Here is a 26,339-nt window from a genome sequence, read left to right as displayed (position 1 = left end):
AAATTTCAGAGTTTCCTAGTTCCGACTAGCACATGAACGCGCTAATAGAACATGAGTTTAATTGAATCTGACAGGTCACACTTCCAGATACCAAAGAATATACACTATATATACAAAAGTATGTGGACACACCTTCAAATKAGTGGATTTGGYTATTTCAGCCATACCCGTTGCTGACAGGTGTATACATTCGAGCACACAGCCATGCAATCTCAATAGACTAACATTGGCAGTGGAATGTCCTTACTGAATAGCTCAGTGACTTTCAATGTAGCACTGTCATAGGATGCCACCTTTCCAACAAGACAGTTTGTCAAATTTCATCCTTGCTAGAGCAAAGACGTGGAAACATCTATGAGCAACAACGGCTCAGCCGCAAAGTGGTTGGCCACACAAGCTCACAGAACAGGACAGACGATTGCTGAAGCACGTAAAAGTCGTCTGTCATCGGTTGCAACACTCACTGAGTTCCAAACTGCTTCTGGAAGCAACGTCAGTATAATAACTGTTTGTCGGGAGCTTCATGAAATGGGTTTCCATGGCCGAGCAGCCGCACRCAAGCCWAAGATCATCATGCGCAATGCCAAGCGTCGGCTGGAGTGGTGTAAAGCTCACTGCAATTGGACTCTGGAGCAGTGGAAACGCATTCTCTGGAGTGATGAATCACGCTTCACCGTCTGGCAGTCTGATATACGAATGTGGCTTTGGGGGATGCCAGGAGAACGCTACCTGCCCGAATGCATAGCGTCAACTGTAAAGTTTGGTGAAGGAGGAACAATGGTCTGGGGCTGTTYTTCATGGTTCGGACTAAGCCTATTAGTTGCAGTGAAGGGAAATCGTAATACTACAGCATACAATGACATTCTAGAAGATTCTGTGCTTCCAACTTTGTGGCGACAGTTTGGGGAAGGCCCTTTCCTGTTTCAGCATGACAATGCCCCCATGCAGAAAGCGAGGTCCATAAAGAAATGGTTTGTCGAGATTGGTGTGGAAGAACTTGACTGGCCTGCACAGAGCCCTGACCTCAACCCCATCAAAAACCTTTGGGATGAATTGGAACGCTGACTGCGAGCCAGGCCTAATCGCCCAACATCAGTGCCTGACCTCACTAATGCTCGTGGCTGATTGGAGGCAAGTCCCTGCAGCAATGTTCCAACACCTAGTGGAAAGTCTTCCCAGAAGAGTGGAGGCTGTTATAGCAGCAAAGGGGGGACCAACTCCATGTTAATGCCCATGATTTTGGGAAGAGATGTTCAACAAGCAGGTGTCCACATAGTTTTGGTCGTGTAGTGTATCACTTTTCTCTGGAAACAAATGTTCATATAATCTTTTAACTTATTGCTTAGAATAGWCCATTATATTTCATTTGTTTGGCTTCTGTTTGAAAGCCAAGGGGTCAACTTGAGGGTTGAACTAACATATAATTCAAATGTAAGTGATTAATGAAATATAATAACTTAGAATATTCACATTTAACATTTTATATGCATGTTCTATGTACAACATTTATATTTGTATAGACTAGGCCTTGAAGTGACATTTGATTTTAATTATATTTCCTTTATTCAAATTCGAATTCTGTACCCCGTTTACTATTTCAATTCAAATTCAAGAATTGCATTGGAATTTGATATATTCTCAATTATATTCTAAATTAAGCCCAAMCCTGCAGGACACCCATCTCTGTTGAATAGAACCCGTGTCCGACCTCGCTGGACATTATGTGCCAGGAGACTCCCGTCTTCCTCGACTGTAATCCTCTCCAATGAAGTCAAGTGTCCCCACCACCACTATTCACCTCCACCAGCAACAAGTAGCTTAGCCTAATGTAGAGTTGGATATTGAGTGAACTTATGTCATTRGAGACCTGAAATCGAAGCTTACAAAAGAATCGGTGTCTCCAAGGTGCGCATGTTCCCCATGAGTTGGTAGTTGTATTGTTGCGTTCAACATCTTTCTCCAAAGGCCACTCTGCCGGACTGCAATGTCACCTAAATAACGCACAGTTCTTCGCGTTGACAGCCTATAAAGACACGGTGTACACGAGTGACATGTATTCAGTCAGTCATAATCAGACAATGTGTTGTTTTTTTTTTTGGGGGGGGGGGGGGGGGAATAGACGACGACTTATAAATACATCTAAACTAGTCTATATGACAGCGTTTAACCACGTACCTCTTGTTCAACGTATTCCAGTAAATAGGCTCCATGTTACCTGCAGCTATTCCCAGTAGATCCACAAGAAAGATACAAATAAATCCCAAGCCATTACAGCCGTCCCAAAACGCCAAAGCCATCCCTGCTCCTCGGCTCACTCCTGCCATTTTACCCCAAAAAGTGACGGGGAATCGATTCAGACAAAGAATCGTTTGGAGACTGCGAACGAAGTTCACTAAATCCCTGGAAGCGCACAGCTATTGTGCGACTTCGGAAACCGCATAAGAAAAAACGTACTAAAAATCAATCAGACAACAACATTCAGAGTAGTTGGAATGTGTGAAGAGATWCAAKAKGTYRACMTMTTGWGTTTAAAGTGCATTAGTGGCAATATGTAGCTTTCTGGTTTGAAACGTGTCCAKCAATTATGGACATTATTGCATGACAAAGCCTATGTCCATCCTCTCTCCTAAATGTCACCTCTCCAGACAAATGCAAATGCGTTGAAGGTCGCGAATATCGGAGTAAACGCCTTCTACCACTTTGGAAGCGTAATTTTGGATCGCGGGCGTTTATCTTCATTGGCAAAGTGCCATTGCCTACCTTGCCACGCAGATGCASTGGTTTGCTTGCTCAAATGTCCCTGATTCATACAGCCTAGTCCAATGTTGTATAAGAAAACATTCGCTGACCCAAGTTGATCATCGCCTATTCGCTGTGCTCTTGTTGCAGCACTTGAATGCTKAACGCATTAAGGCTTTTACCGCGTTCTCCATTGTTATTCCTTCTGCGTCTTAGCGCACAAAAAAATGCCCATTCTACCCGTCATTTATCCTTTCCGCTATTATGGCACAATCTTGGCATTAAACCAAATCAAGTCAAACTTCTTCGGTCAAACTTCAAAAAGGACAGTCACTGAATATTTCCTGAGAGGTCTCTTCTGTTCACAATACTGCTTTATGTTCGTTGCATCCTTCTCTCTCTCAACCTCGTACTATGCTGCACACTGATATAGTAGCTAGGTATAGGGATGGAGTGCAGTAGCCCATGCTATGCAAGACTAGTGTTCCAGAGTGTAGCTCTGGGAGACCCCCTTACTATTATCACCACTCAAAGTGATGAAAAATGCCCTCTAATCAGTATAACACACGAATCGGTTCAACTTCCCACATGCATTTCCTCCTTTCGCCATGATGGCAGCGACAGGTAGACTTCGGATTGTCTAWTGCCGACAGTGGCCAAGGAACATAGTGAAAGGGCATGTAGCCTATAACCAACATATTTTGCCCCAACTATTGTGGCAGATGCCGTGTCAAATGTTGGTTAAGAAATGCCCGATGTGCAGTAACAAGCTTGTAGCTCCCCTAGCCGTTATTCTGTAACAGATGCTATTCATTTATAATATAACTCAGCGACTCATTTCCAGTAGTTTCATGATTGGGAAAGCAGAAAAAAGAGCGGAGTAAAGTGCAGAGTATAGGACAACAAAACTGAACCTACCATGCCCCCACGTGGGCAACATTTAAAACCGCAGGCAGCGTAATATCACATATTGTACAGTCTTTGGTAATATGTAAGAGGTAAGACCGACCACCAAGAACGTCGGACGTGCGCAGTAGATCACCAGCTGAGCGTCGACGAACAGCGGCAATTCAACTTGTGGAATCGTCGGGAAAGGACGTCCTGTTAGTCGGTCTTCCCTTTAAAACAATATGTAATAGCGTAGTAATGACAACACATTCATATTGCATTCCACACAGTTTATTTATTCTGTAACACGTCTATTCAAAAGGAAAACTATATACACAATGCCCCCCCTCCCCATCTCAAATTCTGCTGTGGTCGAGCAGCAAAAGAGTCAAAACCCATAACACTTTCCCCAAAACGAATGAACCAATTCTGCATGACAGACATTCCTCTAATAGCTTTAGCATTATATTTTTCTTTTTACAGCACTCACTTCAATCCCCATTACTGCAATTGTACTGCTCTGTTAGAAGGGCAAATGTTGTCCCAAACCAACCCAATGCCAGCAATCATTGGATACACTTCACCAGGTCAAGCATATTACTTAGGGATGGTGGGGAAGGGGACATCACACATGGGCAATTTAATTCTGTACATTTAAGGCAAGTAAAACCAAATAACCAAACAAAAATGAGTAAAGAGGAATTAATCGTTCACTATTTACATCCAGGAGTTGAAACTTGCCAACCAGATGTGTGTGAATGTAACAGGCCATGAGCATAGTTGTATATGTTCAGTCATTTTGAGAGTCCATGTTCACAAGGTGTGTATTAACTCCTGATTGAGACCTTAGCCAGCTGGGTTCTCTCTCACCCTCAGTCTAGGACTGGGACAAAGCTGCTTTCTGGGAGGCTCTCCTCTACCGTCTGCTCCCCTCTGAGACCATCCCATTTCCAGCTGTGGTCCAGAACAGCCCAGTCCAACAGGGTATGAGAGCCCACAGGCCTCAGTCGCCAATACACCTCAGACAGTCGTCCAGCAAAGAGGCCGCTACATGGACATAGCAATGAGGTGGTGGTGTCCATGAGGTATCCTGCAGAAACAACACTATTAAGACGATGATTTAACACTGTAACCCCAATCATAATAGATTCATAAACTAATATTACATCCCAGAACCCCTGGGTATAGCATGAGGAACAGAGGGGCTGTCCAGACATCCAGATATACCTAAATGTCCAAACTCATTAAAATGGCCACATATCCTGAAGAAGCTATTAATTACCCAACTCTCCACTGAATACCTATCACTACAATTGGTACAGCAAACCTATTAAATAGGATCTCTAGTCAAATAATTTATGTAGTTCCCCCGTGTCGCTACCTGTCCTACGTGGGACTTCAGGTAGATAGTAACCTAGAAAGTCGACAAAAAGTACATCTGTAACAAAGAATATACATTTTCCCCAGTGAGCCCCTTTCTAAAAACAGATGGTCACATCGTTAACTTGCCTTCTGTGAATCTCTGGTGGTCAGCGCAGTATCGTTCTGGTATACTGAAGAATCTGGTCTTCTGTGTCAAGGTCGTCCTCAATGTTGTCTTTTCTTGTGGAGAATGCCCAGGGAAAGGCAGTCCTTGAGGAATACTGTCCAGTAAAAGAGTAAATACAAGGAGACGGGGGCATCATACGCAGTCAAAAAACCTGTCCATATCCCAACACTCAGTTCTGTGATTTGATAAATGTTCAGCTAGACCCAACAAAAGCACAAGATGAACAAGCTTCATGACTGACCCCACCCTTAGCAATGAGTCCATTGTCCAGTAGTTTTGGATTTCAAGGGATCCAATTGTAGGCCTGTGTTTAAAAAAATATGTTCTTTCCATTATAGTAGTTTATTTTCTAGAACATTCAATAATTCTCTTTAGAAGTCCATTTAACATCAGGCAGCCTCCAGTCACATGGTCCCAGCCTGGCAAACCCCATGAGACACGTAGCACAGCATTTTGTAAAAGGGGGGGGGGGGGAATCAGCCAGGGCAAGGACGCCAGGAGGCCGGCCTGATGAACAAGTCTCTGTTGGAGGTACAAGGAGAGAGGGAAAGGAGTCTGATTTTTGACCCCTCACTGCCCATCTCAGGTTCTCTCCATCTCACTCCAACCAATGGCATCAAATGATGCCTCCCAAAAAATATTATCCATTCTCCTTTTCTGCTTGATACATTCTTTTTTTTTTTTGCCTTTCTTTTTTCATTAAAAATATAATCCAGACCGGTTAAAGCGAAGATTGTTTCAGTTTGCTGATGACGTACCGATCATTCCTCTGCCCACATCTTCAAAAACTAAATTGTCACAAGATTTAGGCAATGAGGAAAAGCAAGAGATCATTCATGAATAGTAGCAACCCAGACATTCAAAGATAAAAAGGAGACAAATATTTCTTTAAAAAAAAAACACGACTGCTACATTTTCCATGCTAGTTCCTCGTGTGTGTGTTGTATCGAGGGCGATAACATGGCGGTGGACAGATGTCTTCATCTTATTAGGAAGAGTTTCTCAAAGAGCAGTAAGAGAAGGCAGTGTTCAGCCGTGTCCACCTCGGTTTCATTTACAGTAGCTCATCTTCAGGGATTCTAATACTTCATCAGCACAACTCTACTCATTAGCTCCAAAAGATTTGTTTAAAGTCTGGCTTCATCTCAATGCACTGTTATACATTTCAGTTTTTGGAATACATTCATTTCCACCCCCAGATATCTTTTGAGGTAAAAATAATTACGAGGCAAAAAATATATATATATATAAAAATACAATAGTGTAGCAGCCTCAAAAGTGCTCCATATCAAGTCCAAATACTTTCACTTTGTTTAAAAACTGACATTCTATTCAAAAAGCAACAAAAAGACAGGACTCTAGCTATCAATACTAGGGTTAACATACGCAGTGGCAATCGTCTGCAAAACTGCCTGGAAGCAGGAAAGCAAGACCTCAACACTGACATGTCGTTAAAGGCAATAGATCCCCTTGGAAAATGCAAGGGACTACTCTGGTCTTACCAACTCTCATAACCACAAGGAAGAGAATGATTAAACAGAACTTTTCATGGTTCTTTAAACGAGTGTGACTTAACTGCAGTAAAATACACCTCGGAAATCTGCCTTGAATTATAAGATCTGTTTTCACAGTTGTATCAGCGAATCAGAGCCCATGGACCTTCGTGACTCACCATGAAGGAGAATGAGGGCAGCAATGCACCAATGACAAAACACAGACGGCCAGTCAGGTAACTGGACACCAAAGCAAAAAACCTTCATGAAGTCATTTAGGGGATGAGGAGCTGGTGAAAGATTGGTTGAAAAGAGCCCTCTCCACACAGATTCCATGTACAAAAGAACACACACATTCATTGGCTACCAATCACTCATATACATCTGACATGGGCACACATTGCATACATTCTTCAAAGTAAAAAAGTTTCATGGAACAAAGTAAAAACATGGCCTTTTTATGCATCTCTGTAAGCAATAAAAATTGTGCAGGCTTTAAGTCTACCACACAAACCCACCAGCATTCAAAGAAACATAATTTCTTCCACTACTTATCTACAACTAGTTTTTTTTTTGTTTTTCTAAGTGCAAACCTTCAAGTTTTTTTCTTAATAAAATGCAATTTCTTATAGCTTTACATTTTATATAAAAACTTTTTTTTTTTAAGAAAACAAAGAACATACTTTCCAAAAGAAATCCTCATCACCCCACATTATTGGAGATGTAACCTCCAGTTCCTTAGGTATTTTTGCACACACATCCACATGTGTGTAATCGTATTGTAGACACAATATGCACATTTTGCATCCTAAAAACAAGAAAACAAACTGGCAAAACTTAATTTCAAATATTGAAACCCTGTGATAAAGTGCATTAGTTTAGTTTAAGGTGCTTAACTGTAAGAAGTGCAGGAGGGTACTCCTCTGCACCCCCCCCCCCCCCACACAGAGATGAGAGAAAACACTACTTTACCAGGTCCTCATCTATGAGGGGGCAAAGTAGCTCAGCAGTGCACATTCGTCATTGTCTGTGTGGGTGTAGGTGAGTGTTTGTGTGTGTGTCAGTGTGTGTTTTAATCCAGGTGTAAGGCCTCAGGTGGATTCAGGTAGATGCTGTGGATCAATAATCCTCCACTGTTTCCATCTCGCCCAGGTTCATCCTCTCCCCAGCGCCCAGGAATGAATATCCTGCAGGACGAAACACCACAGTTCATCTCTATATCCACAACTAATATGGAATCTACTACCTTTCAGTTGGAAAGTTACCCTCTCCCAGGTTACCGGTATAAACAAACAAATACACAATACTTGAACTCCATGTACAGTTTTGTTTTTACTGTGCTGAGAGACATTTAATAAATGTACTGCGTGTATTATTATTGACCGAGTGTCTGAATACCTAAGATGCTAGGGTCAGAGTGAAGCATCATGGTCTGTTTCTTCTTCATCTTTGCAGCCTGGCTGTCATACATTCCTCCCTTTCCCATCTGGGCTGCCTGGAACATGGACTACATAGGGAGAGGACATCATAATAGGGGTTTTGCTCAACCAAATAAGTGGTGTATAGCATGAGAAGAGTATAGATGTGATTACATCAAGAAAACAAACGCATGTTGATGACCAAATGGTCATGACCTGAGGACAGAGCCTACCTGGATAGGAAAGTTGTTCATGGACAGCCCTGAAACTTCTTTTGATAGCTGGTGAGGGAGAGGGATGGTGGTTACTGATAAGGTCTTCTACGCATACACAACCACACAGAAAATATAAATGCAACAATTTACAGTTCATATAAGGAAATCAGTCAATTGAAATTAATTAGGCCGTAATCTATGGATTTCACATGATTGGGAATAAACATATGCATCTGTTGGTCAGATAAAAAAAAAAAAAAAATTTTTTTTTTAAGGTGTCTGGTGTGACCACCATTTGCCTCATGCAGCACAACATCTCCTTCGCATAGTTGATCAGGCTGTTGATTGTGGCCTGTGGACCGTTGTCCCACTCCTCATCAATGACTGCAAAGTTGCTGGATATTGTCAGGAACTGGAACACGCCGATGTACACGTCGATCCAGAGCATCCCAAACATGCTCAACGGGTGACACGTCTGGTGAGTATATGCAGGCCATGGAAGAATTGGGACATTCAGCTTCCAGGAATTGTGTTCAGATCCTTGCGACATTGGGCCGTGCATTATGATGCTGAAACATGAGGTGATGGCGGCGGATGAATGGCACGACAATGGGCCTCAGGATCTCGTCACGGTATCTCTGCATTCAAATTTCCATTTATAAAATGCAATCGCTTTCGTTGTCCATAGCTTATGCCAGCCCATGCCAGCCCATAACATAACCCCACCATGGGGCACTCCGTTTACAATGTTGACATCAGCAAACCGCTCGCCCACACGACGCCATCTGCCCGGTACAGTTGAAACCGGGATTCATCCGTGAAGAGCACACTTCTCCAGCATGCCAGTGGTCATCGTAGGTGAGCATTTGTCCTCTGAAACCAGTTACAACACTGAACTGCAGTCAGGTCAAGACACTGGTGAGAACGACGAGCATGCAGATGAACTTCCTTGAGACGGTTTCTGACTGTTTGTGCAGAAATTCTTTGCATGCGCAAACTCACAGTTTCATCAGCTGTCTGTGGCTGGTCTCAGATGATCCTGCAGGTGATGAATCCAGATGTGGAGGTCTTGGGCTGGCATGGTGACACATGGTCTGTGGTTGTGAGGCCGGTTGGACATACTGCCAAAGGTGGCTTATGGTAGATAAATGAACATTAAATCCTCTGGCCACAGCTCTGGTGGACATTCCTGCAGTCAGCATGCCAATTGCACGCTCCCTCAAAACTTGAGACATCTGTGGCATTGTGTTGTGACACAAAACTGCACATTTTAGAGTGGCCTTTTGTCCCCTGCACAAGGTGCACCTGTGTAATGATTATGCTGTTTAATCAGCTTCTTGATAATCCACCTACCTGACTGGTGTGGCATATCTTGGCAAAGGCTAAATGCTTACTAACAGGGATGTAAACACATTTGTTCACAACATTTGAGAGAAACAAGCCTTTTGTGTATATGGAACATTTTTGGGATCTTTTATTTCAGCACATGAAACCAACATTTTACATGTTACCTTTATATTTTTGTTCAGAATACATACAACACACACCTGTTGTTGCTGCTGTTGTCTCTGGTGGTTGGCTTTCTGTTTGGCTCGGCGCTCCAGGAACTGCTTGGCGAACTCTTTGGCTTCCACGGTGTCGCCCAAGTAGGAGCGGATAAAGTCATGGACCTCGTAGGGAGACTCCACCTCCTTCAGGTAGGCCACGATGGTTGCCACTGCTCAGAGGACGACAAGACATTTATACTTAACCCCAGGGGGAAAGAGAATGGCCAAGTGCTGGAGTCAGGCCACTAAGGAGATGTTTGTGTAGGTGTGAAGGTCAGTGGTGACATTTGACAGATCCAGTGATGTAGGAAAGGAGTGCGTTCGTTACCGTCCAGTGAGGAGGAGGAGTTGTTAGCGGAGGTGTTGAGTGCGTGTAGCATCTGTTCACACCAGGTGGTGAAGCCATCCTGGGGCTTCATGCCCTGCAGCAGTTTCAGCAGCTTGTCCTCCTCCTCTGTACGCTTCTTCCTCAGCATGTACTGCTCACTGCAGGGGGACACGGAAACGACCATTACACACATACAGAAACGTAGGCCTTCGAACAGTTTACATGCATACAAAATGTTAACACGCGGCTTTAAACAGAGGTTTACATGCACACAGCGTGAGCGCGCACACAGAGCGGAGTACCTGAGAGATGGGCTGCTGCGGCTGTTCTTCATGCCCATATTGCGGAGGCTGTTTTGGTTCTTCACAGCCTCCTCCCAGACACCCATCCCTCCAGAGCTGCCTTTGGGCTCCATGCCCCCACCAGACCACATGCCCACAGACCCCTCACCCCACTGGCCCATAGACAAGCCTCCATGCTGGGGGAGAGAGAACAGAGGAACATCGGTCACTAGTGTTCACACTGCAGAGAACACCACAAGAATAATGACTGAAAGATCACAGTGAATTATTGTTACGTTTGTGTCAATTAATCCCAAAAGGGATGGGTTTGCCAACGGGCGATTTGACACAGGAATTTTTATTTTATTTATTCATATGGGCATTGTAATAAATATCCTCAGATTACACATTTATTCTCAGGAAACTACTACTTGTGTCAATTAATCCCTGCTTTGAAATGGAATACACTTGACAGGACAGCCCATGTAAAGGTTTTGGGGTTGTGTGTCTCTCCTCACCCTTTCTCTCTGATGCTGGGCCCTCTGGTGCTGGGCCTGCTGTTTGAGCAGCCTCTCGGTCTCCAGCTCCAGCAGGCCGAGGCTCTTGCCTTGTTTGGAGAGGGCTGAGGCCTGGGAGCCACTCCACCCTGACCCAGAGACACACCCTGGGGCCCCGGGCTGGGCCTGCTGCAGCAGCTTCATGATCAGCTCCTGCTGCTGCCGACACTGCTGCTTACGCCTGTACAGCTCCTCCTCATCACGCCTCTTCTGTTCCTCCTGCTGCCTCCTCTTCTCGACCTGCCGCTTCCGCTCCTCCTCCTCTCGCTTGGCCCTGAGTTCAGCCTCACGCCGGTCCTGGAGCTGCGGTACAGCAGATGAACACACAGAGAGAGAGTCAGACAGAGAGAGACAGGGAGACCGAGAGAAAACAAAACGAAGACAGTACCTTCTGTAGCTGCTCCAGAGATGGCCCCTGAGTGGAATGACTCATGGTTAAGTCCCATAGGTTGGCCTCACCACCTAGAAAGGGCCACAAACACATTACTGCCATACAATGACAATATGTACAAGGACATCTGTGTGAATAAATATATGTATAGCTGAGGTGCATCAGTGTGGGCGGATATGACATATTGAGTGCGTTTGGAGCAGAATAGTCTCTTCAAAACTGGTTGAAAACCTGCAAATTACTACAAGTAGGTTAAACTACACTTGCCGAGAATCACTTGCCTCCAACAAAATTAATTATAATTTAACATTTTACCAAGGCCACTTTAATTAAGTTAAAAATCGTCACGAGTTTAGACTTTTGTTGTTGTCCTGTGCATTTGTAAATCAAATATTCTTGAACACAAAAAAAGTTTAATTCAAACTTATTCTAGAGGAAAAAGCAAATCATGCTGGGTGCCAATATACACTGCTCAAAAAAATAAAGGGAACACTTAAACAACACAATGTAACTCCAAGTCAATCACACTTCTGTGAAATCAAACTGTCCACTTAGGAAGCAACACTGATTGACAATAAATTTCACATGCTGTTGTGCAAATGGAATAGACAACAGGTGGAAATTATAGGCAATTAGCAAGACACCCCCAATAAAGGAGTGGTTCTGCAGGTGGTGACCACAGACCTCACTGTCTCCAGTTTCCCTATGGCTCGTTCCTGGCTGATGTTTTGGTCACTTTTGAATGCTGGCGGTGCTTTCACTCTTAGTGGTAGCATGAGACGGAGTCTACAACCCACACAAGTGGCTCAGGTAGTGCAGCTCATCCAGGATGGCACATCAATGCGAGCTGTGGCAAGAAGGTTTGCTGTGTCTGTCAGCTGGTGTCCAGAGCATGGAGCGCGCTACCAGGAGACAGGCCAGTACATCAGGAGACGTGGAGGAGGCCGTAGGAGGGCAACAACCAGCAGCAGGACCGCTACCTCCTGCCTTTGTGCAAGGAAGAGCACTGCCAGCGCCCTGCAAAATGACCTCCAGCAGGCCACAAATGTGCATGTGTTTGCTCAAACGGTCAGAACAGACTCCATGAGGGTGGTATGAGGGCCCGACATCCACAGGTGGGGTTGTGCTTACAGCCCAACACCGTGCAGGACGTTTGGCATTTGCCAGAGAACAGCAAGATTGGCAAATTTGCCAATGGCCCCTGTGCTCTTCACAGATGAAAGCAGGTTCACACTGAGCACATGTGACAGACGTGACAGTCTGGCGACGCCGCTGGAGACGACGTTCGTTCGCTGCCTGCAACATCCTCCAGCATGACCGGTTTGGCGGGGGTCAGTCATGGTGTGGGGTGGCATTTTTTCTGTGGGGCGCACAGCCCTCCTGTGCTCGCCAGAGGTAGCCTGACTGCCATTAGGTCCGAGATGAGATCCTCGACCCTTGTGAGACCATATGCTGGTGCGGTTGGCCCTGTGTTGCCCTAATGCAAGACAATGCTAGACCTCATGTGGCTGGAGTGTGTCAGCAGTTCCTGCAAGAGGAAGGCATTGATGCTATGGACTAGCCCGCCCGTTCCCAGACCTGAATCCAATTGAGCACATCTGCGGACATTCATGTCTCGCTCCATCCACCAACACCACGTTGCACCACAAGACTGTCCAGGAGTTGGCGGATGCTTTAGTCCAGGTCTGGGAGGAGATCCCTCAGGAGACCAATCGCCACCCTCTCATCAGGAGCATGCCCAGGCGTTGTAGGGAGGTCATACAGGCACGTGGAGGCCACACACACTACTGAGCCTCATTTTGACTTGTTTTAAGGACATTACATCAAAGTTGGATCAGCCTGTAGTGTGGTTTTCCACTTTAATTTTGAGTGTGACTCCAAATCCAGACCCTCCATGGGGCTTTTGATTTTGATTTCATTGGATATCATTTGTGTGATGATTTTGTTGTCAGCGCTCAATTCATACATTCAATATGTAAAGAAAAAAGTATTTAATAAGAATATTTCATTCATTCAGATCTAGGATGTGTAATTTTAGTGTTCCCTTTATTTTTTTGAGCAGTGTATATTTGACCGCATCTGCATAAAGTGTGCTTTATAAAGGTTTATGTGAAGCAGGGAGGATGCATCGTGTTCCTCTTCAGTACCTGACTGCTGGGAGGCCGAGGTATGCATGTCCCACATGGACCCATTATCAGGTACTGACATGGACCTGTTCATCGAGGGCATCATGCTAGAATCTCCACTCCTGCAAATACACATATTAGTACACTCACATACATTGTGTGTGTGTGTGTGTGTGTGTGTGTGTGTGTGTGTCTACCTGTTCATGTGCTGGAACCTCATCTGTAGTTGCTGGTATAGAGCTGCAGTGGCTGCCTGCTCCAAATGTTTTTTCAGCAGCTCCTGGTCCATATTGCCCTAGAGAATAACATGACCTACAGGGTTACCATACTGACCGTACCACAACTCCAGACAACACCCAAGCACACCACTATGCTACTGATTATCTGCTCTGATAGACATGTTAGAGCTACAGGAGCGCTTCAGTAGATTTTGCCTAGGCCAATGAGGTACCCTGCTATAAATTCCTCACAGAAAATAAGTTTACCACAGTAAAGTATCTGCCTTTGCGGTACTTAACCAACTAACCAGTGAACAGAAACAAGAAACACCCAGACAGACGTGTGCTCGTTGACTCACAGAGGACCCCCGAGATGGTGGGGGCTGTCTCACCAGGAGGGGCGGGGGGGAGGGGCCGGGGGAGAAGGGCACGCGGCCCCACATTTTGATGACGTCACCCAGGGGTTGGAAGCCCTCATCACAACCCCTCTTTACCAGCAGGGTCATGGTGAAGTAGCCGGCCTGGAACCACTCACACATCTCCACCGTGGAGAAGGGACCTGGACCGGGAAGACATGGTTATGCCAAAACAAGATGACAATGTGATAAAGTATCTGTAAGATATTATAAGCAACAAGTAGTGATATGTATATAAATGTAGAATTTTTTATTTTTTTTTAATCACTGAACGTATGCACATATATATCTAAAAATGCATATGTGTCTACCTTGGATCTCTCCCTGGGGGTCCTTGTAGAACCACTTCATGGCTGCCTCGTGGGAGAGGGGCAGGGCAGAGTCCCTATGGGTCGAGTGAGAGTGTGTGTGTCCAGCGGCGTGCGTGTGTGAGTGTGGGGCTGGGTGTGTGTGAGAGTGAGAGGTGATGGTGTGGCTCTCCTGTAGTGCTTGAGTGAAACACTCCTCCTCAAGGGACGTGTCCTGCAGTGAGGCCACCATCTTTTCAGCCTCCTACAAGGGAGAAAACAAATATGAACATTTACGTCACACATGCATGCCCCAGTATACAAGCGTAATCGTAAGCCTGACAATAGATCTGGTATTGACCGTCCAATCAAATTTACAGGGTAATGCAACCCGCCTCGTACCTGTTGCAGGTGCTTCATGCCTTCATCCTCCTCCGCTTCTCCCCCTGTTGAGGGGAGGAGAGATCCGGAGGGAGGAGGCATCAGGCTGGAGGTGGTGGAGGGGGGGTCTGGGCTGAGCTGCACACCACTCCCTGGAAGTGGGCAGCCTGTGAGACCAGAGAGAACAGGGGTAGAGAGGATGAAACATGTACTACTGTAATAGGGCCACTACTGATCATACAGGTGAAACATCTTCTGGAGCAGATACCAACTGATGCACACAAAACACAGTGAAGATGCTTCACAACATCAGTAATTCAATATTTACCTTCAGCGGGCACATAGTTTGTTTTGGCGGGATGGGAGATGGGTGCCTGTGTGGCGCAGGGGGCAGGAAGAGGGTCTGAAGGTGGAGAGCCAGAGATGGCAGGAGGAGAAGGAGTCTTGTACTTATCTTCTCCCTCACCTGCTGCTTCACATTCATCTAGATGAAAGGAGTAGCGGGAGAAGGTCTTCTATAAATGCATATAAAGTCTTCTGTTAATCGTTTTACTAAAGCCAGGGAAAGCATCCAGTCTAACCTCTGTCAGCGTAGTTGTCCTTGCCTCCCTGATCATTCGCCTCCTCTTCCTCCAGAGCTTCAAACTCCAGATCCTCTTCAGTGATGGTGTCCTTACAGTCTTTCTGCTTGGACAAGCACAAGGCTCAGAATAGACGTACAAATAACATGCAAATACACACACTGACAAACACAGACGGATATGACAGCAGGCCAACAGACACACACACCTTGATGCACATGAAGGCCCCAGAGGAGTCAAAGGTTCCCATCTCTCCATCCTCCTCTTCGGTGCACCACTCAGGAAGGCCGTCCCTGTCGGATTCCCTGCGGGGGCCCTCGCCGTCACGGAAGTCAAACTCAAACTTCCTCCGGCCGCCACGATCACGCCAGCCTGCAGAACGAGGACCTCCATCTGTGTTGTTGAGGGAGTCTCCATCAGACATGGGGAAACATGCACAAATGCATTCTGGGTAGAGGGTGTATGAGTGGTTATATGCGTGTATGTACCATCACGACGGGATCCTGCAACTCTCCAGGCTGGCTGCTCTCCTCCTGCTGCTGCTGCCTCTTCCTCCTCCTCTCGGAGGGTACGCCAGTTGTCGCTGTCGGCACGCCAGGAGTCCTTCCTGCCCAGAGGCCCCGCCTCTTCGAACCCTGGACGCACTACTTCAGCACACCTGATTGGCTTCTCAAACCTTGGCCTCTCAGCTCTGACAGACGGAAAGACCAGTTAACGGGATAGTTTAAGACCTTCAGTCTAGAATATGGAAAACTAAACATACACAATAACCATCAATATGATTGAATGATAACCATCTGGGGATGACGGCAGTGTAGTTTAGGACAATGAAAGCAACATGACAGTGAGCCTACCGGTCATCCCAGCTTTGGCTGCGGAGCATTTCTCGGCCACGACCGAAGCCCACCTCTCCTTCATCAGGACCTCCAGGAGCTCTTTGGTAGAATGCACCTTCACCTCTCCCTCTCCCTACCCAAACACATAAATCCATTCTAGGGCACATTCAGCAGGAGAATACATAGCCAGCAGATCTGACCTGCTTGCTTACAGCTCCACTAGGGTCGGACGGGGTTCCTGTGTAGATAAAGAAACCGCAGAGCCGGCGTGAGATATGGCGCAGAAAACGTATCTCAATCCAAGAATAAGAAATGCCCTGTACTCCAAGTTGTCCCATTATCTCAACTGTTACACTGAGGAGATTGAACGACTGCTAGTTAAATAAACTGCCCTTTTCATACTCATGCTAGTTAGCAGTAGCCACAGCAGCCATTATGGAATGCCATGTCACATTGAACAACAAAGGAGATGATTGGCTGACACTGCCATTTCCAAAATGACTGCTGTGGCTCCTGCTACCAAGCATTAGAATGAAAAGGGCAATTTTCCAAATAAACAAACAGTCGTTCAATCTCGGTGTAAGAGATATGTACCCTTTTTTTCAATTTTCGCCTAAAATTACATACTCAAATCTAACTGCCTGTAGCAAGGACATGCATGTTCTTGATACCATTTGAAAGAAAACACTGAAGTTTGTGGCAATGTGAAATTAATGTAGGAGAATATAACAGATCTGGTCAAATATAATACAAAACAAAAAACATGTGTTTAAAAAAAAAAAATTGACATGCAAGAGGTGTAATTTAGATTTTGGCCAGCAGACAGCAGCAGTGTGTGCATCGTTTCAGACTGATCCAGATTACATTACTACACAATATTGTGTACCAAGTCTGCCAGGAGTTTTCCCAAATGTGCCGAATTGGCCAATTGATACATTTTCAAGTATAGAAGTATAGAGAACATACAAAAACGCTATGGTAATAAAACATTTAAGTTTACACACTCCCAGGAATGTCATACATGATGGATCATTAGCTTATACACTAGATGGCCGGGCGGGGTGGATGTGGAGCCAGAGACAGCAGTGGGGTCAAACTGTAGACCCCAGTTCTTACATTTGAACATAAAAATGTATTTTATCAAACAAAACTATGATACAATTTATCTCCGGGACACTCTGGATGACAAATCAGAGCAAGATTATTGAAGTACATCATTTACCTTCAGAGGTGAATGCATCAAACAAGTCGCCTTGATAAAAAGTTGTTGTGCACTCTCCTCAAACAATAGCATAGTATTTTTTCACTGTAATAGCTACTGTTAAGTGGACACTGCAGCTGGATTAACAAGAATTTAAGCTTTCTGCCCACATAAAAGACATGTCTAAGTCCCAGAAAGTTGTCTGTTGCATACAACATTCTAGTCACATTAGCACACGTTAGTAACAACCGTCCCAGTTTAGGGGCACCAATCCCGTAGAGGTTTTAATGGGACAATTCAGAGTACAATGCATTTCTCATCCCTGGATCGAGGTGCGTTTTCCGAGCCATATCTCGCACCGGCGCCGCAGTGTTTAATTCTACACAAGAAGCCTGTCCGACCCTAGTGCAGCTGTATGTAAGCGGGTCTGATCTGCTGGTTAGTGAATACATTTCTATATGTAGAGTTGCACCGTCCTGATCACTCCAGGTGGTGACTGACCTCTACCTCCTCTGATGCATCCTCCACGGCCCCTAGCCACGCCTACAGGGGCAGCCCCGCCTCCCTTTCCCATCAGCCTCAGCACAGCCACACTGTTCACAGACATGGAGAAGTTTCTCTGCAGAACAAAAGGCAGGAGGGTCGATGACGTTAACGTTGAATGACGTTTTGTCAACCTACAGTGAAGCAGGATCTGATCAGCACATTGTGGGTAAAAGTAGCATCTAAGAGCTGAGATGAGTTGAATGCTTCAGTGCATCAAAGCGGTGAAACTCTGACTCACTAACAGCTCCTATATCTCCTGCAGTCTCACCTGCTCCTCCTCAGTTAGAGGCTCCAGGGCCAAAGGCTGCACAGGCTCATCCTGCATGATAGCAGCAAACTCCTTATCCTGCATGTCCTCTGGGGGCTGACAACACAGTTTGCTTTACTTCATACTAGGGCTGGGACGATACCAGTATCGTGATACTCATTAGTATCGTGGCAAGGAAACAAAACACGAAGCGGACTAAACTTCAAGAAAACAGCCCTATTGTGGGAAACAGACGTGGTCATCCAGAGGCATACTTTCCAAGTTTAAGCACACAATATTTTGCATAGAGAAGGTTTTTAAAAGACCAAAGAGTTGTCTGCTTCGTGTTGTCCTTTTTGCCATGGAAAAAAATATTGGAATACTGGCATCGTCGCAGCACTACTTCATGTCCATTAGTCATAGCCAGCCAGCAATCTTTAATATAAACACCTGTATTGGAATCTTCATTAAAAAAGAGTGAATCACACATTACTGTACATAAGCTCACCTTGTTATCTTTGATATAAAGTGCTAGCATCTCCTCGCGGCCATAGCGGTAATCAGCCAACTTGGACTTTGGCATGGCTGGAGAAGGAGGGGGGGACGTCACACACCCCCCTCTGGATAGTGCACGGAGCCTGGGGACAAGAAATCACCATAAGTACAATCCATGCATCAATAACACTTCAAATGCAATCATTATTACTGACATAATAGTACTGGGCCATGTGTATGAGCATATCCATTTATTTATCTTCACCTCAAGTTTAGGTTGGATATGCATCGCCCATTATCTTCCCCTAGACAACTAAGGGCAACAAGCAGGAGCAAAATGAAAATACAGTACACAATACACCACGGGTGAGGATTAGCTTTTAGTACAATCTGGATATTTTGAGTTGTTGGCAACATAGCAAGAATTTATGTTTGTGGTGTTCTATTGAATGATTGGAGGGATGAGAAGTCCAAGTTGCAAAAACATCCCGAGTGAGGCATTTCTCAAGGAGAACTGGAGGCATCCTATTATTTAAGTTCGCTATATACAAGTTGAAAACAAAATGATTTCTCTTTTCTGTATATTCTAAAATTTTAAATGACAGGTCATGCATTCATTCTGAAAACAAGACAATGGGGAAGGAGAAAATGTGGAAGGAAAGAATGCAGTGTGTTCGCTGGTGTTGAGAAGGAGTAAATGAGGAAGAAAGGAGGGAGGAGAGAAGTGAAAGAAGAAGTAACGGAGAGGACAGACGTGAAGAACGGGGAGTAACGGGGGAGAGACGTGAAGGACGGGGAGTACGGGGGGGATGACGTGAAGGACGGGGGACTAACGGGGAGAGACGTGAAGGACGGGGACTACGGGGGAGTGAGTGAAGAACGGGATAACGGGAGGGAGAACGTGGAAGACGGGGCACTTAACGGGGGGAGACGGGGAGTAAACGGGGAGACGTGAAGGACGGGGACTAACGTGATCGGGAAGAGACGGGAAGTAACCGGGGGAGAGACGTGAAGGCGGGGAGTAACGGGGAGAGACTGGGGACTAACGGGGGAGAGACGTGAAGGACGGGGACTAACGGGGGAGAGACGGGGAAGTAACGGGGGAGACGTGAAACACGGGAGTAACGGGGGAGACGTGAAGGACGGGGAGTAACGGGGGAGAGACGTGAAGGACGGGGACTAACCGGGGGGGAGACGTGAAGGACGGGGAAGTAACGGGGAGAGACGCTGAAGGACGGGGACTAACGGGGGAGAGACGTGAAGGACGGGGACTAACGGGGGGAGAACGTGGAAGGACGGGGTCTAACGGGGAGAGACGGGGAGTAACGGGGGAGACGTGAAGGACGGGGAGTAACGGGGGAGACGTGAAGGACGGGGAGTAACGGGGGAGACGTGAAGGACGGGGAGTAACGGGGGAGACGTGAAGGACGGGGAGTAACGGGGAGACGTGAAGGACGGGGAGTAACGGGGAGACGTGAAGTAACGGGGGAGACGTGAAGGACTGGGGAGTAAACGGGGGGGCGAGAGACGACGTGAAGGGAACGGGGAGAGACGACGTGAAGACGGGGAAGTAACGGGGGAGAGACGACGTGAAGGACGGGAGTAACGGGGGAGAGACGCACGTGAAGACGGGGAGTAACGGGGGAGAGACGACGTGAAGGACGGGGAGTAACGGGGGAGAGAGACGTGAAGGACGGGGAGTAAACGCGGGGAGAGACGACGTGAAGGACGGGGAGTAACGGGGAGAGACGACGTGAAGGACGGGGAGTAACGGGGGAGAGACGACGTGAAGGACGGGGAGTAACCGGGGGAGAGACGACGTGAAGGACGGGGAGTAACGGGGGGAGAGACGACGTGAAGGACGGGAGTAACGGGGGAGAGACGACGTGAAGGACGGGGAGGAACGGGAGAGACGACGTGAAGGACGGGAGTAACGGGGGAGAGACGACGTGAAGGACGGGAGTAACGGGGGAGAGACGACGTGAAGGACGGGAGTAACGGGGAGAGACGACGTGAGGACGGGAGTAACGGGGGAGAACGACGCCGAAGGCGGGGAAACAGGGGGAGAGACGACGTGAAGGACGAGGAGTATGGGGGGAGACGTGAAGGACAGGGATTAAGGGGGAGGCGAGACGTGAAAGACAGGGATTAAGGGGGGGGCGAGACGTGAAAGACAGGGATTAAGGGGGAGGCGAGATGTGAAAGACAGGGAGTATGGGGGGGCCCTAAAATAGTGAAGATGTGCTTTAATTTACTGACATAAGATCAAGTCAATGAAAAACATGAGTTATTTATGGGCTAGGAAGGTAAGCAGGGAGGAAAAAGGAATGACCACTTTAGAGAAGGAAGAGATATGTCACCATTCTGGGCCGAAGTTAAGTGTTTCAGCAGTCATACTCCTCTCTTCAACTGGAGCTCAAGGCTTCTGTTGGCACAACATGGGTGTCAGTCAGACCATATCATGACATGGAGCCACATCATAATCATACAATCAACTGTCCACTTCAGGAGTAATAAAATACTATATCTTGTACTACACAGTTCAAAGACTTGTCCCAAATAACATATATCCCCAACATCCACATCTATGACACAATGTTATCACAATCTGTCTGGGCAATTTTACAGAGTGAGTAGCGCTCTAACCTTGTCCAGAGGACTGGACCAGTTTCGTCCAGATTCGATGAGGGAGTTAAAGGCTACTTGGTTCTTCTGTGTGCAGTGGTTTAGAGTGGGATTGTTCAGACCACACAAATTTGATATGCTGAGCAAATAGCTGCCAGGCTCAGGGAAAGGAGTTGGGTGAGGTGACGGAGGAGGTCAAATGTGACAGCTATCAAAAATAAACAAAAACTAAATTTTCATGGACAAACAGCACCAGCAATTACATCAACATTGGAGTTGATCATAATAATGACTATGAAGCAATATTGTGAAGAACAGCGGCTACACAGGGAGAGACAAATGTCATCTTCACAGGCATGTATTATTCCTTCCACTTCTCACTGTCCTACTCCTGCTTGATTATTTCCTCAGGGTCTATTTTCCCTCCCTTTCCTCCAAACACCTGGGGAAACAACAGAAAGCGAGCGACAGAGAGAACAAGATATTCAATTCAGTGTTCACAAAATGGCAAATTGAGTGTTCAGCATCCAAAGAATACTGACCAAATCTGCAGAAAGGTAGAGAGGATTATTATAACTGAGAAGGGTTTTCACTTTAGTCGCATACATTTCATTGACCGTTCGTACAATGTGACCACAAATGCACAGTACATTTCTCCTTGCTTAGATAAAGGCTAGCCAAGAATTCACAACTACGCCGTTAGTTGTGACCTGCGCCCCATAAAAAGACATACCGTACAGCCTTCACAGGTTTCACCCATGTAGCTTGTTGTTGTTGGCACCACAGTCAGAGTGTAGCAATGTAAAGTGGGAGATAACTAATCAATGTTAAATGTAATGTAAATTATGGAATTAAGTCACCTAAATGAGAAAGAGTAGGCTACAACCAGTAACCAACAGGTGTTTAATCTGAATGGAGTTGATGTAGATAAGGACGGGGAGTGCAGAAAAATATCCTCAACTAGCTAACACCTGGCTATTTTAAAGTATTTTTTATTTACATGGATTTGATACATTAAAGACCGGCACTGCCAGATGGGATGATAGACAAACTTGAAAATGTCATAGGTTGTCTAACTAGCTCGAGTCAGTGGCTACTTTTCTCTCTCCCATGCACACACCACAGGCAGGTCCCTGCCAATTCCCACTGCTGGGTAGGTATAATTTGTGGAACGTTCCAACAAGAATCTGTTCCAAAAACTTTGTAAATAACAAGGATGCCAACAAACAATGCATACAAAGTAGCATGATCAATTCACCTAGCTAACTATCTGCCGAATAGGCATCAACTCATCACGTAGCTTATTCTTAAGTGAGGACAGACATTTTCGGAATAAATGTGGTGAGTGAAAAACTCAACAAAATTGCCCACTCTCTACCTGGCATCTTATTCTGCCGCTATACAACTTTGTATGCGTTGTTTGTTGGCAACCATGTTATTTACAAAGATTTTGGAATAGACTCCTGTTGAAACGTTCCACAAATTATACCCCCCCCCCGCTGCTATGTAGCAAACAAGTATAAACAAAGTTGATTTTATTTTTTTATCATGTTTTTCGACTAAGCAATTTCCTGATATTATTTGAATAGGGAAATTACTTAAAATGTGCATCCATACTACGCGATGCTCAATGGAGTTGAGTGGCGAGGCGATGAGTTTTGGCAGAGTGAAGCCTAACTCCTACTACTATCAAGTCTATCAGTTGATACTTGTAAAAATGTCCATTCATTCATGTGTACCTATATTTGTCCTGTAACTTTTTTTTCTTCTGATGCTGCAATCTGTAGTAAAAAAATTATAAATGCATTTTACACAAACTCCGGCAAGGGAGTTAACGCCAAAGGATCAGCCATTGTTAACGCCAAAGGATCAGCCCTGTCATTGCACGGTGCAATTTGACACAGGTCACATAGAATTAAGTTATCAAAAACGACAGACTGCAGAACCGAAAGAAAACAGGACAAACATAGGTAGAATGGACATTTTTGCAAGTATGGACTGATACCGAGTCGATGTAGTCGAGTCGATGTAGTCGAGTCGATGTAGTCGAGTCGATGTAGTCGAGTCGATGTAGTCGAGTCGATGTAGTCGAGTCGATGTAGTCGAGTCGATGTAGTCGAGTCGATGTAGTYKAGTYGATGTAGTCGAGTCGATGTAGTCGAGTCGATGTAGTCGAGTCACCACTCAACTCCACTGAGTATCGTGATTGCGGGCAGCAAGTCAGGGCGTTCCTGCACGTGGGGGTTCTTGAACCCCTTTATATACGTTTATTGGCACGTGCTCCCATTTTAACCACGTGCTCTGGTAACGTTATACAGGCGGGAGCAACACCGGTAGTTCGCTAGCCAGGACACAGGTAGACTGTCCTTCGCCCCCGCCTGCTGACCACTGCTTTCCCGCAGTTCTGTTAACATTACGGCGAGGGCATTTGGGTCTGTTTATGTAGTACATAATTTCCTCACAGCTTTGATAAAGAGAGGGGTTGGTGGCTGGTATATCTGTTACATCTGCTATCTAACAGATAACACATCAATTTTAAGGTAAAACATTGCACATTATACTACAATGACAGCCTAAATGAAAAACCCTGATAATACTTTTTATTTTCCTTTTGAACCACATTAAATCACATTGACAATCAGGGGAAATCCAGAATATCAAGTGTCACTTAAACACAGGCACACACCAATGGGCTGCAGATGCAGGGGGCTGCATCCTGCAGATGCAGGAATGCCTACATGCGGGAACACCCCAAATCGTGGGCCGCAATCAAACACTATTGAGATGAAGGCCAACTTCATTAACCCCGACCTCGGTTTGTAAACTATTCAGAGCCAACTAAAGTAGCTAGCTAACTATGGCAACTAAACACTAACACATAGGCTAGTTAAGTTAGCTAGCTGGCTAACTTTGCAATAACAAACAAGTCACAACCAACTTGTTCTTCGGAGATAATACACAAACGTTGCCATTTAGCTCAAATAAAAGTTAGCAAAGCTAAAATGCACTCAATGCAATAGTGGTGTTATCTATTAACTTCAATTAAATTAGCCGACTAAACTCCAGTGAAGGAAGTTCCTGATGAACTCCAAAGCTGAATGGCGCAGAGACCAGGCTTTGTGGAATTCAGCTGAGACTACATCGATTCGCCCAAGGTCAGTACTTTATGAAACTTACCTTGTACCTATGTTTGCCCTCTGTAGTTACGTACCTATGTTTTCTGAAATCCATAGTTACAGTAAACGTTAATCAAATACAACTGTTAGGTTACTGTTGCTCCAAGATGGCAACTCTGCAAATGCCAGTTGAATATCAACTGGCAAGTCGGTGGTTGTATTTAATTTAAAGTTAATGAAAAGGCACGGAACCACAGAGGAGAAACATACGTACAAAGTAAGCATTTAATCATAGATTATTTTTTAGTATTRCTCGTGCGAATCGCTGTACACGGAGCAGAATTCCACAAAGCCTGGTCTCTGTTCCACTCCGTTGTTGTGGAGTTCAGAAACTTCCTTCACCATGGAGTGATTCAGTCAGGTACAATTAGCTAACTTGGCTAACGTTAGATGGCACACCATCGTACTCTTAGTTAACTTGTCAGTTAGCTATTTACACATTCGAACAAATCACTTCAGATAGTAGGCGCATGTCAGTGAACGTTTGAGTTTAATTTGAAGTGGCGTCAGAGCATTTAGCTAATTGAACCAGCTTGCTAAAATGTACCACCGTATGTGTAACTAGCTAGCTAACCTATTTGAATAATAGAGGTAAGTAGTTAACAAGAGGATTAACAATGGAAAGCAGTGAGCAGCCCTTCACCCACTCCGCCCACTCGTCTCGCGCAGGCTACATCTCAACTTTAGCCCGCGGCTTTGGCCTGTACCTTTTCCTAGCTAACGTTAGCTTGTTTACTAACGAATGCCTAACTACCTAACGTAGCTAACATTGCTGCACAGTGTGCGGACAATGTTAACTATCTTGACACAATCCAACATGAAAAAAAGGAGAACGTTAGATTATTCCAAGCAGTAAACATTGCAATATATTCCATTGCAGAAGAAAACGTTTACGTACATAATTGTTCCAAATTCGACACTCACCTTTCGTTGAAAGCTGGTCGCACTAGCTAGCCAGCCAAGTAGCCAGCTAGCCAGCTACAACCTAGCTAGCTGGTAGCTGCAAATTTTCCGAAATTGAAATGTAACTAGTTAAATCCAGTTAACATATACATGTATTTCGCAACGATCTGTATATGTTAAGGGTACTTCCTTTCAACTATTTGTTGAACGTTTGATTAATTAGCTATACTTTCCTCTGACCAACATTCGCTGCGAATATTCTCACAACTCGCTTTCTCTTCTTGTTTGTGTTTTAGAAAAATGGCCGCCCTCCTTGCTTCATTTGACAGCTGTGTTTTTTCTTCTGTCAAGAATTCGCGCGATGGACAAACTAGTTATTGGTGTATAACCGCCACCTCTCGGGCTGGAGTGGGATAAACATGCCTTTCTCTCAATTCAGTTCAAACGGCTTTATTGGCATGGGAAACATATGTTTACAGTGCCAAAGCAAGTGAAATAAATTATAAACAAAAGTGAAATAAAAAATAAATATTACACTCACAAAAGTTCCAAAGGAATAAGGACATTTCAAATGTCATATTATGGCTATATACAGAGTTGTAACCATGTGCAAGTAGTTAAAAAGCACAACATTGAAAATAAATAAACATAAATATGGGGTGTATTTACARYGRTGTTTGTTCTTCACTGGTTGCCCTTTTCTTGTGGCAACAGGTCACAAATCTTGCTGCTGTGATGGCACACCAAYTWTCAAAATTGGTTTTGTTTTCAAATTCTTTGTGGAGTGGTGTAATCTGAGGGAAATATGTGTCTCTAATATGGTTATACATTTGGCAGGAGTTTAGGAAGTGCATCTCAGTTTCCACCTCATTTTGTGGGCAGTATGCACATAGCC

The 26,339-nt window shown here is 45.2% G+C and overlaps 1 protein-coding gene across 2 annotated transcripts; it reads right to left on the bottom strand.

Annotated features, from left to right (window-relative positions):
- Positions 1-3,896: 3,896 nt before the first annotated feature.
- gigyf1b (GRB10 interacting GYF protein 1b) lies at positions 3,897-25,756 on the bottom strand. Of its 2 annotated transcripts, XM_023969051.2 has the most exons (26): positions 25,466-25,756; positions 21,387-21,807; positions 21,101-21,165; positions 19,006-19,053; positions 18,754-18,883; positions 18,267-18,362; positions 17,954-18,071; positions 16,270-16,384; positions 15,904-16,106; positions 15,624-15,808; positions 15,416-15,518; positions 15,163-15,318; positions 14,856-15,001; positions 14,478-14,718; positions 14,110-14,309; positions 13,730-13,827; positions 13,554-13,654; positions 11,404-11,477; positions 10,977-11,318; positions 10,480-10,655; positions 10,178-10,335; positions 9,850-10,019; positions 8,321-8,368; positions 8,068-8,176; positions 5,137-7,856; positions 3,897-4,717 (listed from the first exon to the last, which is right to left on the bottom strand). In XM_023969051.2, the coding sequence occupies exons 3-25, from the start codon at positions 21,133-21,135 to the stop codon at positions 7,789-7,791; spliced, it is 3,120 nt and encodes a 1,039-aa protein (XP_023824819.1). In that variant the 5' UTR covers positions 21,136-21,165; positions 21,387-21,807; positions 25,466-25,756; the 3' UTR covers positions 3,897-4,717; positions 5,137-7,788. The 2 variants fall into 2 exon arrangements, with proteins under 2 accessions (XP_023824819.1, XP_023824822.1); XM_023969054.2 differs by lacking the exon at positions 19,006-19,053.
- Between the last annotated feature and the right edge of the window lie 583 nt (positions 25,757-26,339).

This window comes from Salvelinus sp. IW2-2015, linkage group LG23 (assembly GCF_002910315.2).
Source record: "Salvelinus sp. IW2-2015 linkage group LG23, ASM291031v2, whole genome shotgun sequence".
Classification (NCBI taxonomy): domain Eukaryota; kingdom Metazoa; phylum Chordata; class Actinopteri; order Salmoniformes; family Salmonidae; genus Salvelinus; species Salvelinus sp. IW2-2015.
The sequence above is the reverse complement of the archived record's forward strand: the minus strand, read 5'-3'. Positions and strand labels throughout refer to the sequence as shown.